This window comes from Pinus tabuliformis, chromosome 3_1 (genome assembly GCF_031772625.1).
Source record: "Pinus tabuliformis cultivar Carrire ecotype Pingquan chromosome 3_1, CPIR1, whole genome shotgun sequence".
Taxonomy (NCBI): domain Eukaryota; kingdom Viridiplantae; phylum Streptophyta; class Pinopsida; order Pinales; family Pinaceae; genus Pinus; species Pinus tabuliformis.
This window is the reverse complement of record NC_142301.1, coordinates 63,701,276-63,719,160: the sequence shown is the minus strand read 5'-3', so window position 1 is coordinate 63,719,160 and position 17,885 is coordinate 63,701,276. Positions and strand designations below refer to the sequence as shown.

General features: G+C 39.3%; 1 protein-coding gene across 1 annotated transcript in view; it reads right to left on the bottom strand.

Annotated features, from left to right (window-relative positions):
- Nucleotides 1–16,483, bottom strand: part of LOC149185792 (vacuolar-processing enzyme-like) — a 29,997-nt gene extending 13,514 nt beyond the window's left edge. The window contains exons 1-6 of the mRNA XM_089410802.1: nt 16,131–16,483; nt 15,828–15,992; nt 15,386–15,542; nt 12,481–12,566; nt 12,040–12,239; nt 11,905–11,953 (exon numbers count right to left, since the gene is read on the bottom strand). Of these exons, the coding sequence (XP_089266928.1) occupies nt 11,905–11,953; nt 12,040–12,239; nt 12,481–12,566; nt 15,386–15,542; nt 15,828–15,992; nt 16,131–16,367 (894 nt within the window). The 5' untranslated portion in view covers nt 16,368–16,483. The remainder of the gene's footprint in view (nt 1–11,904; nt 11,954–12,039; nt 12,240–12,480; nt 12,567–15,385; nt 15,543–15,827; nt 15,993–16,130) is intronic.
- Between the last annotated feature and the right edge of the window lie 1,402 nt (nt 16,484–17,885).

Below are 17,885 nucleotides of genomic sequence, written 5' to 3'. Positions count from 1 at the left end.
CTTGAGAGAGATAGCACATTCTAATTTTCCATACTTGTTCATTCTAATTTTGCGAGAATTCCTTTGAAGAGCTTCCAAATCTGCAATCTTTAGCTAGATGTCCAAAATTGTTACATTTGTAACATTCGACATCATCTCTCAAATGATCAAATCTATTGATATTCTGCTAAGTTATGGAATATCCATTTCTAAAAGATCTCTTGGAACTATATTCATTCCAAACATACATGCGATATTCTACAGCTCTATGTCCAAACCTTCCACATGAATAACAATGACCATAAAAGATAGTTTGATACCTGGGAGGAAATCTTCTTCGAGGAATTGTTTTCCATGGTTCTTCTTGCGAGTCTTGATCTCTTGATTTAGCTGAGAGATCTACTTGCTTGGTAGATTTTGCATATCCATCTTCTTTTGTTGTCATAGAAGGACTTGACTCCTTTTCGGATTTTTCTTTGTAACCAAGACCACTCTTATCACTACATGATTGTTGATTGCTGATGAGTTCTTCCAATGCCTTTGAGTTGTTGGCGTAGTTTTGAAGAGTTTTTTCCATTTTTTACTTCCTTTCGTAGAGAGACTATTTCAACTTCCAATGCTTCTCTTTCCTTGTTGCTTTCCTTTAATTCTTTCCTAAGCGATTCTTCAATTTGTTTGTATTCTTCAACCTTGATTTTAAGATTTAGGACATGTTCCCTTTCTGTCTTTAATTCGTCTTCAAGAGTGTTGACGTGCTTCTTCTCAGCCTTGAGCTCTTTGATAACCCTGATTACTTCGTTTTGAAATTCAACACTAGTCATCTCTTCTTCTTCGTCTCCTTCTTCGTCAGATGCCTCTTGCTTATTATGCTTGGCCATAAACAATACTCTTCTGTTGATTTCTTCTTCGTCATCACTGTCTTCATCGGATGAGGAGTTATCTTCTTTGGAGAAGAAACTCTTCTTAAACCATTTCTTCGCCTTGCTTGTTGAACTTCCTAGGACCTTTCTTTCCTTTTATAACAGCCTCATTTTTGTGAGGACACTTGGCTGCAAAATGCCCAACCTCACCATAATCAAAACATATCAATGGAAGTTTACCTTTGAATTTTCCCGTACCTGTTCTCATCTTTCGTGTGAAGTAGGCAAATTCTTTATCTGAAAATTATTCTTCATCTTCTTCCTTTTCTTCATCTTTACAACTGCAAGTTTTCGCTTTCGGAGTCTGCTTGTCCTTACTAGTCTTCTTGGATGCGGAAAATGTTGTTTCTAAGTGAGATGTACCATCCTCTTCTTCAATCCTCATTTCATATGCCGTGAAAATTCCATGCAATTCATCTATGCTGAGATTGGTCAGATCCGATCTATCTTCCAAGACAGATACCTTTGGGTTGAATCTTGCTGGCAAGTTTCTGAGGATCTTTTGGGCAACAATTTTTGTGTCAACAGGTTCTCCCAAACCTTTCAATGTATTTGTTGTTTCATTAGCACGCTGAAAGTATGCAGTAATATCTTCATCTTCCTTCATTCTGAGTTGCTCAAATTTTGCCCTAAAAATTTGAAGCTTTGCTTCTTTCACCTGTGAGTCACCTACATATATATTCTCAAGCTTGCCCCATACCTCTTTAGCAGTTTTGCAACTCAATACCTTAAGATAGACAGATTCGATAAGCCCACTGATAATAATATCTTTAGCCTTTGCATCATATACCATATTTTTCTTACCTTGTTCATCCGAGGTCGATGTGAAGCCGTTTTCAACGATTTCTTATACTTCGTATCCTTGTGCCAACAAATGAACCTACATTCTTCCACTCCAAAGTGCATAGTTATTTCCATTGAACAAAGGAACTCTATTCTTGGTGTATTCCATGATCTCCTTCCAGTTGTTAGACTGTTATTGAAGGAACCAAGCTCTAATACCAATTGTTGGAAATACTGAGGGGAGGTGAATTAGTATTCCTTAGCAATTAGCACTTTTAAATCTTTTTAGAGCATTAGTTAATCTTCAATTATTATTAATGTTTATCCAGTAACAACAGTAAAGAATAAAACACAGTAGGCACAACAATTTTAGGTGGAAAACCCCCTCCGAGTCAAAAACCACCAAACGCTTTTCTAATAAATTCTTTAATCTTCAACCCCAACTGAAATGAAAGTTACAACTTCCTAGAATTCTAGAAAAGCATTCTTCTCCAGCTCCCACTAGAAGGATGCCCCAACGCCCTGGTTTCTTCAATATTCAACTGAATGGATGCCCCAACATCCTAGACCAACCTACCACCCTGAAGTGTTCACATGCTCCAACCTGTAGGCGACTTCATGCACCTGCCTAGCACCTCCCTGCCACCCTATAATGATTAGAAATGAGACAAGAGTGTGGACTCCCGTACCAAGGACAATGATCCACAATACAATATGATTTACAATGATTTTCTTGTACTTGAACGAACACCCAATCACACTATGACCTGCAACCCAACCATGACATCATCCCAACAATGACTCTTATACCTCCCAACAATGCCTCTTCAACTCTAGGCAAATTGACTCTTTTACAATAATGACTCTTTTACAATTTTACAATGATGATCTTTTACAATACTGACTCTTGACAAGAACTAACGCTTGACTTGACATAGCTTCTTGGATCACTTGCAGTTGTTGAGGTACTGTCGTGCTTGCTTCAAGTAATGGTACTTTGGTGTTGCACGTCCTTCTAGTATGTGTTTGAGTTGTCCTAAAGTGTTCTCCTTCCTGCACATGCATTAACAAGCAAGACCCAAACAACTACAAAACAATATACTTACATTGTCCTGCAAAAACACATGTCAGAGATGATATTCAAAATTCAAATGCAAACACTAATTATACATACCTTGTTGTAGCAGACTTACCCTTGACTGTTGATGTGTGGTCCTTGCTGCAGTGATCCTTGAATGCATATTTTTTCTTGCCTTCTAGGAGCTTGATATTGAATCTGTTGTATCTATGTAATTTCGGATCTCCAAGGTCTGAAATTTCATCCTGTTATAACCCTCTGAGTCCTCTTTCCAACCCCATGGGTCTGATCGAGATTGGATTCTTCAAGGAGTTATGCCCAATCTCCCACGATGACCTGATTGTCGACTAGTTCAGTAGAGCGAACTTGTACGAAGTGTCACGTGTCACTGTTTCAACCTTCAGCCCTGAAAACAATGCCCAACAAACTATAATCCGTCCTCTTTCTGTCATTGTTTACAAAATTTGAATCCAATACTCAGAGAGAAAGTTATGACTGTTTTCCCAAGGTCACCTGTTTGATATGGAATTTGGGAGCCTGCAAAAACCCTAACTTCCTCAAATCATATCTCTAAAAATATAGCGAACCAAGATTTGAAATCTAGTCACGAGGTTCATCAAGATTTCAGCTCAAATGGGTTTTAATTTCAGCTTTTGAAGCTTCATAGAAAAAATATTATAACGAAAATGCCACGATGACGTATTTGAAGCAGCAAAATCCTAGAATCCAAAGTTCTATACTTGCTTCAAAATAGACCTTCTAACTTGATCATATTTTGTGCCCTAACCAGACCTCAACGAAACCTTAAACTCCCTGCAACAAATCCTGCATTAGAAGCTCATGAGGGCCGAAAAATTACAGAGGTCTTCTCACAAGATAGTTCGTTGAAAGTACTTACATGAGGAGGATATAAGGGTCAAAATTTATAGAAATGTCTTAGGTTGAGAGGGTCTTCAACAAGTTAACGTTGGAGGGCTTCTAGGAGCTTAAAACATTATTAATTATTGACTATTCAATGACCACAACCAATGATGAGTGCCATGCCACAACTCCAAGGGGTTTTAGCCCACTAATTGGGGTTACTAACTTCAAACACGAATATCTCTCAAATCGTGAACAACTACGTGGCGTGTCATACATCAACAGAAACATCTCGACGAGTCAAATCCATCTAGAAGATCCTTGACTCAAGATGGAATGAGTTGTCAGGTCAAAATGCCCATGCGAGATTAGGGTAGCCCCTGGTGCTGCTTGGGTTGACATCAATGACAACCACTAATCAACACTAATGCCTTCCTTGGCACACAAATCTTTGAAGGCATTGGAGATGCAATCCCCTCTGTTATCTAATCTCAACACTTTGACCTTCTTTCCTGTTTGGTTCTCCACCTATGCTTTGAACTCCTGGAACTTCGTGAACACTTCGTCTTTCTTCTTCATGACAAAGATCCACGTCTTCCTTGAATGGTAGTCAATGAAGGTGATGTAGTACCTGTATCCCATGAGGGATGGAGAAGAAAATAGACCACATATGTCCAAATGAACCAAGTCCAAGATGCCCTTGGCTTGGTTTTCATTGGTGGGAAAGGACGTCTTCGCATACTTTCCAAGTGTGCAGCTCTTGCACACATCATGATGGTTTGTGTTGCACTGTGGCAACCCTATGATTATCTCCCTGAGGATTTTCAACATTCCATGATGTAAACGGCCCATTCACTTGTGCCATAGCTCCCCAAGGTCTCGGCCCTGCTCACGGCCCTCTTTGTTATTGCTCAAGGCTGTGGTTGTCTCTAACTGAAGCCTGTAAAGGTTCTTCACCCCCACACTGATCTGTTTCATGGCTCTAGAATTTAATGGCTTGAGGTAGGCCTTTCCTCTGATGAAAATGACCTCATAACCCCTGTCTTCTAGGGTTGAAACATAAACAAGATTCTTTTTAAGGCCTAGAACATAGAGGACATCCTTGAAATGAAGAGGGCTACCGAACTCCCTCTCAAATCTAACAGTACCCACGCCGTTGGTCAAGTACCTGCCATCATCTCCTAGCTCAATATGAAACTACATGTCCTTCTCTGTCAACTGGCTAAAATATTCCTTGTTCCCAGTCATATGGATGGATGCTCCACTGTCAATGTACCATATGTTGTTGGCTACAAAGCTTTCCATGCAAGCTATGAGCGAGAACTCCTCAAACTTGGAACTAAACTCGTACACTTCTACCAAAGTTGCCACTTCATCCTTCTTGGACACCTTGTTCCTCTAAGGACACTTGGTGGCTAGTGTCTAAACTGATGGCACTAGAAGCATTTTATCTTGGACAAATCCTCCTTCTAATTCTTCCCTTTGGAGCTAGACTCAGCCCCTCCTACGCCCTTCTTGCCTTTAGCCTTGCCCCCTTTTCCAGCTAGGGAAAAGTTCTCATCCTCATGCTTGACAGGAGCTCCAAATCCAAATCTCCTCCTAAGCACAATAACCCCACATTCGTTCCTAGACTGGATTCTGGAAGCTTCTCTCTACCCCTCACTGCGTCTTGGAAGTTGTCCCATGATTTGTGAAGCCCTAGCAGCACAAGGCTCACCAAATCTATTTTTGGTACTATGTCACCCACACCAGCCAACTTGTCCTTCACCTCAATGACTCTAGTGAGATAGGAAACTATGGGGCTCAGACTTGCCCATCTGGATGTTTCTCAACTTGTCCTTGAGCACGAGTTTTCTAGCTTCGCTTGTGCCCTAGTAAAGGTTCATAATAGTTGTCCACATTTCCTTAGTAGCCTTCTTGCCGGAAAGATGTGGAACTATGTGTTCTTTGACTCCCTCGAGAATGAGCCTTCTCGCTCTGGCATCATTCTTGTTGTGTTGAGCCAACTGTTGAGGGTCAATTGGTGTGGTTGGTCGGTTCTCCACAAACTCCTTCACACCCTGCTCCTCAAGCACCACAAGAATTCTCCCCTTCCATGAGCACAAATATGTTGCTCCCTCCAAACTATGCTCTGGTCTCAAATCCCGGTACAACATCTTGCTGGTTGAAATAGTCCAAAAACCTAGCTCGCTGGTTTACTAGTAAAAAATTGCACTTCGACCCTTTACTGGAACGATCTGCACCTGTACCTGTAATCGCATCGCCTTGGTGCAAGTTGTTCCTGTACATGAGGTCGAAACAACACGGTGCTAGTCTTCACTAAGAGACATCACTCTAATACCATGTTGGTTTTCTAAAACCCAACTAACTAATCTGTGAATTTTAACCAAGCAAAGAACGAAAATCTGAACTTTAACTTTTAACCCACAAATATGTCGAGTTTTCTAACTTGCATGCAATGGAAAACAAAAGGAATAGATGAAGACAAGCACACCATAAAAACAATACACAATAAATTTACCCAAGAAACCCCAACTGGAGAAAACCTACAATCTTGGTGTTTTATTGTTCATCTTAACAAAATATGCTTAAGGAAGATTACATTCAAGAGGGAAAACTTCCCTTTCTCTCTCTACAAACACTCTACTCATTTGTCTGCGCATTGCAAATACCCTCTGCCTCTTTTCTACGCACTAGTATGGACTCACACTACCTGTACAGGCTCCTCTTCACAATTATTTCGGCCCCTGGAGAGGTATGTGAATGACCAAAAGTAAATCTGGCTTAATCGACCTTCTTTCTCTGCCTCTTTCATGCCAAACTGAAACCCTAGCGCTGCTGAGTTAAACTCTTCTCTCTCTCGCTGAGCTGAACACCAAGATGTCTTGTGCATAATGACCAAGTTCTGCACCCTTTTTCCCTCTTAGAATTTGACTTGGGCCCACCACTGCCACGAATGGCTGAGATTAGATCTCCTTGGACGGTTGAGATCGATCTAATTTTTGACTATAGGAAAATTTAAATCTAAGTCAAAAACAAATAGAAAAAGGTAAATTGCACCTTGGCCCCACTTGTGGGTCCCTCTGCCAAATTTAGTGCACCTGCTAAATATGGCAGAACCCTTCCTCCTCTAACTTCATTTAACATCATGCCCAGTGAAGACATTAACCCAGGTTGATTTCCATGATTTTCAAAATCTGTAGTATTTTAAATCTCTATTACTCGCTGTATACAGTTAGGTACTTTCATGAAACTACATCTCTCTTTTTAGTAGTTCTGGAGGGCTTTGGTATAGCTCTGTATGCTCCGAATAACTGGCAAATCCTCAGTTTTTTCTCTCCGATGTAACTCAGTTGCATGCCCCAAATCCTCCAGTTATTGTTTTAAAAATAAAAATGTAGGAATTTACAGGGTAAGTTCCTCAGACAGAACACCAAAGGACACCGCTCACAAACAGATCACAGATCAATACACCAGTATTTTGACGTGGTTAAAACCCTCAAAGAGGAAAACAGTCCACGGCCTAAGCCAACGCGGCCACTTCAGGCAATATATTAATAAAAGAATGAAAATTTACATAAGCTTCTCTCATGAACGGTTAACCTACAAATGACCCTCCATGCTCTTTAAATAGAGATCATGGACCAATCGGGTGTTAAGCCACGGATCAAGTGTCGGTAATACCGAGGAGAGAATGAACCGTCGGATCACTACATATCGTGACCGTCGGATTGTAAGTTACAAAAGTACATAGTAAAGAAACACACTTTACCTAACTCTATACTAGACCAAGTTATACTTAACTATTTCCTATGTGTCCGAATATCCTAACATCCCCCCTTAAGAACAACTTGGGATAGGATTGAAGGATTTACAAATATGACACAATAGGAGAAGGAAGGAGGCACTAGAGCCTACCCCCCCTTAGTGACAACTTCCTGAACTCCAACCATAAATCGAAGTTTAGTGAACTTCGCCTCTGTGAGAGCTTTTGTAAAGATGTCTGCAACTTGATCATCTGTTGAACAATATTGCACTTCAAGAACATAGTCATGAATGAGCTTTCTGATGAAATGCATGTACAGTTCAATGTGTTTGCTGCGCTGATGTTGGATTGGATCTTTGCATAGTTGAATGGCACTTTGATTATCACACCAAAGTGTAGTCGGATGTTGCTGTTGAAAGCCAAACTCTGACAGGATCTGACGTAGCCACAAGGCTTCCTTACTAGCCTCTACGACACCACGATATTCTGCTTCTGCTGAAGAAAGAGAAATGGCACCTTGTTTCTTGCAAGCCCATGTAATAGGTCCTGAACCAAGAGTGAACACATAACCTACTGTAGACTTCCGATCATCAGGGTCACCAGCCCAATCGGAATCAGTGAAACCAACCAATAGAGGAGATGCTTCGGCACTATAATGAATCCCAAACTGTACTGTACCTCGAACATAACGAAGTATTCTTTTAGCTGCTTTCCAATGACTTTCATGTGGGTTTTGCATAAACCGACCAACAAGGCCAACGGCAAAGGAAAGGTCAGGACGAGTATGGGTTAGATACAAAAGTTTTCCTACAAGTTGACAGTATAAGGTAGCATCAACTTCAGGAGAAATACAAGTGACTGAAAGTTTGACTCCAAACTGAAAGGGAGAAGGGGCTGGCTTACAGTCTTCCATGTGAAAATGGCGTAGAATATCACAGGCATACTTGGACTGGGAAAGGGAAATACCTTCCTTGGATTGCAAGACTTGAAGACCAAGAAAATAATGTAAGTGTCCTAAGTCTGTCATTTCAAACTTCCTTTTAAGGCTAGACTTCACATGGTTTATAAGGTTGGGATCACTACCAGTCAGGATAAGATCATCAACATAAAGAACAAGAATGATAAGAGACTTGCCCACTTTCTTGGTGTAGACAGTATTGTCAGAATGACACCTAGAAAAGCCATTTTCTAAAAGAAAGTTATCCATTTTGGCATACCAAGCTCGAGGAGCTTGCTTGAGACCATAAAGGGATTTCTTAAGCCGACATACAAGGCTGGAGTCTGTTTGTATAAAGCCAATAGGTTGTTCTGTATAGATTTCTTCATGCAAGTCCCCATGCAAGAAGGCAGATTTAACATCCATCTGATGGACTTCCCATTTGAAAGAGGCAGCAAGGGAAAGAACAAGGCGGATAGAGTTCATTTTGGCAAAAGGGGAGAAGGTTTCAGTATAGTCAATGCCTTCAACTTGTGAAAAACCCTTAGCAACAAGACGAGCTTTATGTTTATCAAATTTCCCATCTGGTCCATACTTGGTTCTGTAAACTCATTTGCATCTAACAAGTTTTCGTCCCTTTGGTAGAGGAAGAAGATCCCATGTATCATTTGCCAATAATGAACAATATTCTTCATTCATAGTTGTGTCCCAATCTGGATGGCCTGAAGCTTGTGCAAAGGTGTCAGGATCATAATTCGCTGAAGCTTGAGCCAATAAAGAAGAGGCTCTATCGAACTGAGAACGTGTACGTCGCTGATCTGTAGGATCACCGGCAAGATCACCTGCTGCATCCCGAGTAGCACGGACCCATGTTGGAAGCTGAAGAGCGGAAGGGGGATCCTGAGAAGGTGGGGGAGGATTGTCATCCTCGCTTTCATCATCTGAAGAAGAAATATTTTCAAAAGCAGAAGAGATAGAAAGAGGTGGCACATCCACCGAACTAGGCTCGTAGGCCAATATATTTTCAGCAAACTTTACATCTCTTCTAATGATAACATTTTTGGACTTAAGTGGAATAAGTCTATATCCTTTGACATCTTCAGAATATCCTTTGATACTATATAGGAATTTACAGGGTAAGTTCCTCAGACAAAACACCAAAGAACACCGCTCACAAACAGATCACAGATCAATACACCAGTATTTTGATGTGGTTAAAACCCTCAAAGAGGGAAACAGTCCACGGCCTAAGCCAACGCGGCCACTTCAGGCAATATATTAATAAAAGAATGAAAATTTACATAAGCTTCTCTCATGAACGGTTAATATACTAGGCCAAGTTATACTTAACTATTTCCTATGTGTCGGAATATCCTAACAAAAAACAGTTTCCCACATCGACGCCAACCATATTTAGTTATACCTAATGTTGTAGCTGTGGAGAGAATTTACAACTGCTTCTGTAATTTTTTGTGCACTACAGAAATCCAAATGAGAAACTAATAATGAGTCGATGCTTTTCACGGAAAGCTTAATGATCCATCACAAAAATAAGCAGTTTTAATAGGTTTAATAGAATTTATATATTTACGTAAACCTATATCACTTGGATCATATTGAAAACTTTTGGCCAATGCAGAGGGGTTTACTTTCACTCACAATGGATTCGTACAGAAAGGGAAATAGATGTGGAATAATTCTTTTGTATATAGCTCAGATTTCAAAGTCATTTGATTTCCACGGCCAGGCTGTGAAAATAAGCATGTTCAAGACAACCTTAAGAGTCAGATAACCCTCCAATGGCATCACCTAGCTCTGGGTAGCAAAAACACAATTTTAAAGGCATCAATGTTTTCTAGAGTATGGACCCAGAGAAAAAATTTGAGTTTTTCTTGATTGGAGGGGTCATCTCAGCGGAAACAAAATAAGTAGACAAGTTTCTTTGGATGACACTGAAGGTACGGTGAAGACAGAATCCAATTTTGCAACCTTGGAGCATGAATCCATACAAAATTAATTGTCATTGCTCTGCAGAAAACCAAAACAAATATCTTCTTTTTGACAAAGTTAATTGAATTGGAAACATTTCTCAAGTCTGAGTCCACGTTGGTGCTTAGCACTTGGTTTACATTGTTGATTCCACTGACCCTGGGAAAAGTACACAACTCTTAGGGCCCTAAAGGAACTAAAGCCCCTGATAGCAGCAACCATATGTGACTCCATAGAGGAGCTTAAGGCCATTTTACCATTTTTCACAGGTTATGCTAAATTTCAGTTTTTGAGGACTACCAAAGCTACTGAGATCATTTCCAATCCTCTGTTTCGTAAGATTAGTTGCTGCATCTTGCAGAGAATTTGAGAAAAGCACTCATGTTCGAAAAAACATTTGCCTTGAAAAACAAAAAATATAAGTATGATCTGTGAAATCATAGGAGATTTATGAATATCTTTGTACAATGCACCAAAATTTAAAGCCTCTCTTTTGGGTCCGGAAAGTAAAAACTCTGGTGTATCATCAATGCACTATTGCAAGGTAAATTAGTAAAAGATAAAAAAAATTCCATGTATGAGTACACCCATTTATGGTAACTGAAACACCTTATCAATCTTTCAGTTACCTAATGTTGTGATTCATGAATGGTTTTGATTTTTAACTTTATGTTTTTTTAATTAAAAAATATATATTATTTTATTTCTGTACGTGGCATTTCCCCACCGTATCCGGATCCTGGTTTTTCAAAAATCTGGTGGATCCATATCCGGGTCCATATCCTTCTGTTTCCTGTTAATTTAGTCAAAAAGTGAATTGTTAGTTTAAATATCATTGTGTTTGTTAGTTTAGTCAATATGAAATTCAGAGAGATAAATGACTGAGGTCATATTCTCTCGCTCTTTCTCTCTCTCTCTCTCTCTCACACACACACACGCATGCACACACATTTATTCATTATCTTTGCTCAGATGACTGCTGCAGCCATATTATCACGTAGATATATTAAGCTAAAGAAAACTAGACCACTGCAAAAGCAAGTCAAGATTGTACCATCACTAATTCATCCTTGTATCACTCAGTTTTGTTATGTGTATGTCAGTCGTGCCAACTTTAATGGAATCTACAATGCTAAGCTTCCAGATTCCCTCAGCTAGATTATATGTTTCTTGCTTTAAGTTGTTTATTTAAATGTTTCTTCATCTTATTGTATGTAAATTTTAAACATATCCTGCATTTTGCTTTACAAAAGCTTACGATTCAATGTTCATCAGAAAAGTTGGAACTATTGCAAAAGCCACATTAATGATTCAACTAGTGGGCTATTTTATAAAATCACCAATCCAGACCAATGTTGAAAAAATGGGGCTCATAAATATTGCAGCTGGGGTCAACCAATCAGAAAATCAGGAAAAATCAGAACAGCATAGTTAAAAATCAGAATGCAGGATGAACAGATTGGAAAAAATAGATTAAAAAAAATCCCCAGTGGGAATAAATCAAGAAAAATTGGAAAAATGCCAATTTCTTGGAGATTTTTTCCACTGTTTCACACCCACTAAAGACAAGACGGGAAGCCTTTATACTTACCAGGTCATATTGTTGCAACAAGGTTTCCTCTTTCAAGTTGTTCATTTCACTGTCAATGCAACGAAGAAAGGCCCATAAATGATTTGTTATAAATGGAATCAAACGCTCAAAGTGAACCTGGAGGTAAAGTCAAACCTGTCTTCCATCCATGCAACACTATAGAGATCTCCCAGACAGGTGTCATATTCTGGAGGAGGAGGGGGGTCCATTCCAGGACAGTAAGTTCCCCAGCTGTTCTCCTCAGCATTTGATGCCGTTGTAGCATATATGTTCATGTCTGTTGGCAGCAGACCTTCAAAAATACTTCCACTTTCACATGCTTCAATATATATTACCTGATCATTCAAACAACATTATTATTAACATCCCCAACAGCCTTTGTCAGAAATCTGACCGTCCCTACTTTGAACCACATATCAAGCTCATAATGCAGGATGGAATCAAAGTAATAACCTACAAGATTTAATTTCATTCATAAATATCAACCTCAAACTTTATATCCACCGAATAATTTCATAGAGATGGTAATACATAAATGACAGAGACTAAAAAAACACTTTAGCTGCTTTCACTCACCATTTCTCTATAAGAACCAGCATCATGCTTCTGATTCAAGACTTGTATAAAATCATTTGCATAAAGATAAGGTGGAATAGGCATTCCTACAACCAAATTCATTAGCTTTATCAACAAAGTATCTGATTGTAATCCAAACAATAAAACAACAGATGAATTTTGGGTGCAATCCAATGTCAAGTGACTTTTACAAAATTCCACAAAGGGGTAGACAAACATTGTAAAACAGTTAAGAATCCACCTGATTTTCAATGCCCTATTGATAAAGAAGAACCTATTTCAAGAACTTAAGTCTAAATTCATAACAAGAGAAGTCGGAACTTGAAAATGACAAAAGGTGAGAGATTGGTTAAGTGGAAACAACCTTTTGCAATAAATAATTCATTCACTACAACAAGGATAGAGTCAGTGGCTAATATATACCATCTAACTATCTTTTACTATACTTTTTCCTTGGAAGCATCCACAAATTTAGAAGAAAGATCATCTTCAATTTTACAAAATCTACTTAAATTTCATAATTAGCTATCGTGTCCTCAACAAGATGTATAACATAATTCAATTTTTCATATTTTTTAATTATTCTTGAGAAAAGGGTATTTCAAAGATTTTCCCCCATAAATCCCAGAATATTATAGTGAGTAATTATAATTTGTGTGAGTGCCCACATGTGTATAGATAGTGTATCAAGTGTGTGGACACGTGTTACTGTGTTACTAAACTACTGAGGGGATCCTACCATTTGAACTTACTTCTATAAATTGTGTTACATGCAGTAACTCAATTCTAGTTGTAAGTTAAAAGGCCTGGAAAGGGTGGTTTGAAGAAGAAATTGTGTTACACACAGCAAGTCAATTCTAGTGACAGGTTTAAAGACCCAAAAAGGGTGGTTTGATGGCCTGCAAAGAGTGGTTTGAAGAAGAAATTGTGTGTCCTATTTACTCATGGCTAAGAAAGCATTGTAAATAGGCACTTCGTTAGCTTCAATGGTGGGTCATGTTTTGTGTCAATCTGTTATTGAAAACAATATTAGAAAGTTGTCATTAAGTGAGAAAGATAGAAGTAATGGCAACTCCCACTTTGAGATGTTAGGTTTCAGGTGTGTAGTTCCCAAATTATCATTAAGGGGGTATTCAAACTATTAGAATGAGTAATAATAATTTGTGTGTGAGATAGATGTGGGATAATAGTGTGTCGAGTGTACGAACCTAAGTGACTTGAGGTGTGAGTGTGTGTTAAAGTGAATTCGATCCAAACCTTACCCTATGGTCTATTCAGATTAAATTCAACTCTAGATTCTGATTCTAATAAAGTAAACCTTGTAGACAAGAGACTTATATTATTCTTAATGGAAAACTTCATCAGGGAAATCCTCCAAGTGCTTCTTTACATTCCATCAATAGCATCAGGGTAGATGTTATCAGTTGACATCAAGTATGCCTAACCCCAAGGGACCTAGGTGGATTTGACCTCGTGATCTCTTTGGCCATTACAACTTTGGCATGGCAAGTCAAACAACTTAGCTAACCCTTGAGGCTACCAAGAAATTATATATATATATATATATATATGAAAACTTCCTCAAGGAAGCCCTCCATGCACTTCTTCACATTCTATGAATAGCACCCTATGTAAATGCCACCAGCGGACAACATGGAATGCACGCTATGTAAGTGCCATCAAATGACAACATGTTGGCATAACCCTGAGGGACCTAGGTGGATTTGACCCCCTCATGACCTCCTTGGTCGAGACGTGGATGGATTTGACCTCCTCGTGACCTAATTGGCCATTAATTGGTCATTACAACTATTGAAAATAGTAGCACAAAAGGTTCATTGATTTGTACCTTAATTCAAGGAGCCTCAACAAGTTTCTCCTTGAGCATGCACGAGTTCCTATGAGTTAGGAGCTAATTCCTAAAAAGTAGGACGAGTTCCTAAAATTTGGGGCAAATTGTTAAAAGTAGGAGTGCAAGAAGCAATTGATTAGTGCTAATTAGTGGAAGGTTGAGTTTATTGTCTTCTAGTGCAAGTTATTTTGGGTAAAGGGCGAGTTGATTGAGTCAGGCTCCTAAATTATAGGAAGAACGAGTTAACACAATCAGTGTGCTTTTGTTAATTAGTCAATCAACAGTTTGACTTTCCTCAAATAGAACTTGTCAGTAATAGCCTAATCGAAGTGCTTATAAGGAGGAACGAAGGCACAATTTGATCATTGTCTTGTGAGCACGAGTTGGTGAGACAAGGCAGTAGAGAGCACAGGTTGGTGCTTGTGTGTTGAGGCTTGTGCGAGTTGGTAGAAGGCAGATTTCCCTTGCTCTTGTGCTAGGAATTTGGGGCAGAGATCAAGCAAGGGAAGAGGGCAGTGTGAGGGCAGTGTGATCAGCATTTCTTGCAAGAGTTTCAAGCTTAGATCAAGCAGGAAAGACAAGTGTGTCTTTCAGATTGAAACAGTTGTATTTGTAAGAGATCAATTGCTCAGTTTCTATCAATAAAATTCTCAAACAAGCAGAGGGTTTTCCCAGTTGGGTTCCCTAGAAAAAAAAAATTGTTTTGAATTGTGTGATTGTGTTTATTTCTGTTCCTATTCCGCTGCAAAATAAGTAGATAAATTCTGTGTCTATATGAATAGAAATTAGTTTCAGATTGTTCATATTAGCAGTTGCAGAATTTCGTGGATTTTCTGCAACAACTTTGGCATGGCAAGTTGCTTGAGCCAACCCTTAAGGGCTAACAAGGACTGGATTCACTTTGCATTTACATTTTTATGATTTATCAATAAAATATGACAAGATTAAATCTACTGTAGCTGTCTACAACAGCGGCTTCCATATTATCAGACACAACACCACTAACTTGAAATACCAATCAATCTGCATACAAACATAAACAACAATACTCACCAAGCACTCCAGGGCCTCCATGATCAGAGTAGTAGATGAATATACGATCATTGGGGTCACTTTCAACAACTTTTCCACTTCCACCCGTTACTAAACTTTTATTTCCAAGAAGAACGGCAAAAAAATTATTCACAGTAACATTCTCGCCTGTGTAGTCCTACACAATATTAGAAAGCCCAAGTAGAAGGTGAAAAAACAAAAGACAGGTAATCCTGTTTCTAGAAATCCAGATGATTAAAGTGCATAGTCCTGATGTGAAATTGCATTGCCATTGTATGTGTAAAACTGAGGACTGTTTAGTTTTTAAATTTTGCACCCACATGGCATTGCTACTGATATCGGTAAAGACGAATTTTCAGAAATGGTACTAGAATTGGGAAAGATTAATGGACTGAAACTTCCTAGATGGATCAATTATTTGAAATGGGATATTTTGCCTCACCTTAGGGACGCCTGCATAAACATCGCTACCCTGGGGGTGATTAATAATAGTACCAGGGTAAGGATTTTCTTCATCGTGAGCGATATCATCATACATAAAGACCACAATGTTTTCCTCTTTCAAACCGCCTTTCCTCAGAATTTGGTAGGCATGGCAGATATCAGCCTACGCACACACATGGCCCAATTACCGTTTAACCCAAATGCAGTTCAGCAAAAATGTCACAAATTAACTCAACCCCAATTCAACAATCACGTTGAACATCATCAATAAGGACATAGGTAGTATGAAGAAGACGTGTACCTGATGCCTGTAGTTCCAATAACCGGAAGAACCAGCCAACAGAATAGCCCACTGAGTACCGATCGTATCACTATCATCATCGATATGATCGGTGGGCATTTTCAGTATTGAATCCCAACCCCTTCTGGCCCCATCTGCAACTTTACTCGAGTCCAACAAGAGCAGAAGAAAATAGCACAGCAGGCCTAATTGAAATCCCTTGGAGGAACCCATCGCAGATGTGCAGAGGCGCATCATACAGCAGACACTGTGATCAGCGAAAAGTTATATCGGTTAGGTTAGATTCCGGCCTATAATTAAGCCTTCTAGACCAATTGGGCAAGGAAAAGGTGAAAAAGTCTCCTCCTTCGCCAATACGTGTATCACAGCATTTCAATGGCACCGTTTATTTTGGCACCTGGCGGGGGCACCTTTGTTTTTTAATTATGGCGTTTATTTCTTTATTATCTCTTTAACGCTGCCATTGGGGGACCTTTTCGTCTAAACAAACGTAGTGAATGACGTTTGTGTTTTTAATTATGGCGATCATTTCTTTATTATCTCTTAAACGCTGGCAGTGGGGCCTTTTCGTTTAAACAAGCGTAGATAATCCTCGGGGTGACAACATTCGAGTTGGAAACATGTGATATAGAGAAAATAAGGAAAAGGCAAGATAGTGTAACAAACATAATTATTAAAGGGGCGAAAGATTATGGAAAATGAATGTATTTTTGATTTTGTAAGGGATTTCTTAAAAGACATGAATATATTTTTGATTTTGTAAGGGATTTCTTAAAAGACAAGTTGTTCTAGTAAGGATAAATGTGTTAAGCATGGAGGATGGGTAAGATTAATGGTGAGAGAGTCATGCCTATAAAAGTCAACATGCCTAGTTTGCATGATAAATATATCATTCTAAGCAAGAAGCAACTCTTGAGGGGTTCTTGTTTTTTTTCTAGAATAAGCTTTAACTATAAGACAACAAGCCAAAAGTAGGGAGGGAAAGGAGGGAGGAAATGTCAAAGGTTAGGGCAGCAAGGGACGAGGGCAAGAGAGCACAGATTTATAAAGGTAAAGTTGTGATAGCACGTTTTGGACCTCCTCCCAAAATAGAGCAGCAAGATGGTAACAAAGAAGAGGCAACAAACTCTTTAGCAGGAAACCGAGCAGCAAAGTCAATATGGGCAAGCAAGGACAAAGACTCAACTCATACACGAGTTCCCTTAAGATTAGTTTGTTGGAACCGCAAAGGTTACCCATGGAGACGAGGACCTGGGTTAGGGCCTATTGCGGAAGATAGAGACACAATTTGCCTCATAGAAACACATGAGCATGAAGGGTTTAAGACACCTTTGTTTGAAGGGTATTGGAAGATCACAGTGTGGAACAAGCAGCAGGGAATGGCAAAGGACACAGGGGTATCATGGTATTTTTTTTTTTACAGAATCGGATACTTATATATTGCAAAAGCCAACAGAACATAGTTCTAGTACATAAGGAAAATAGGTATGAGAGTTGAGGTCTAAAATCGGGTGCGCAGACCCTGGTTCCTCGTTGCTTCTCTTAGTTAAACAGAAAGAAAAATAAAAACGGCTGTATTGCCTTACAAAGGAGCCACCTATCCAGCAAAATTTACAATGCATGACTTTTAAGGAAGATTTTGAGTGGCAGAGTCATCAGGAAGCGGGCCTTTCTTGCTGCTGGCTTTGGTTGAAGCCTCAGCTTGGGAGCTCTGGGTAAGGGAACGAATGTGTTCGATGGCCTCCTCCATATGGC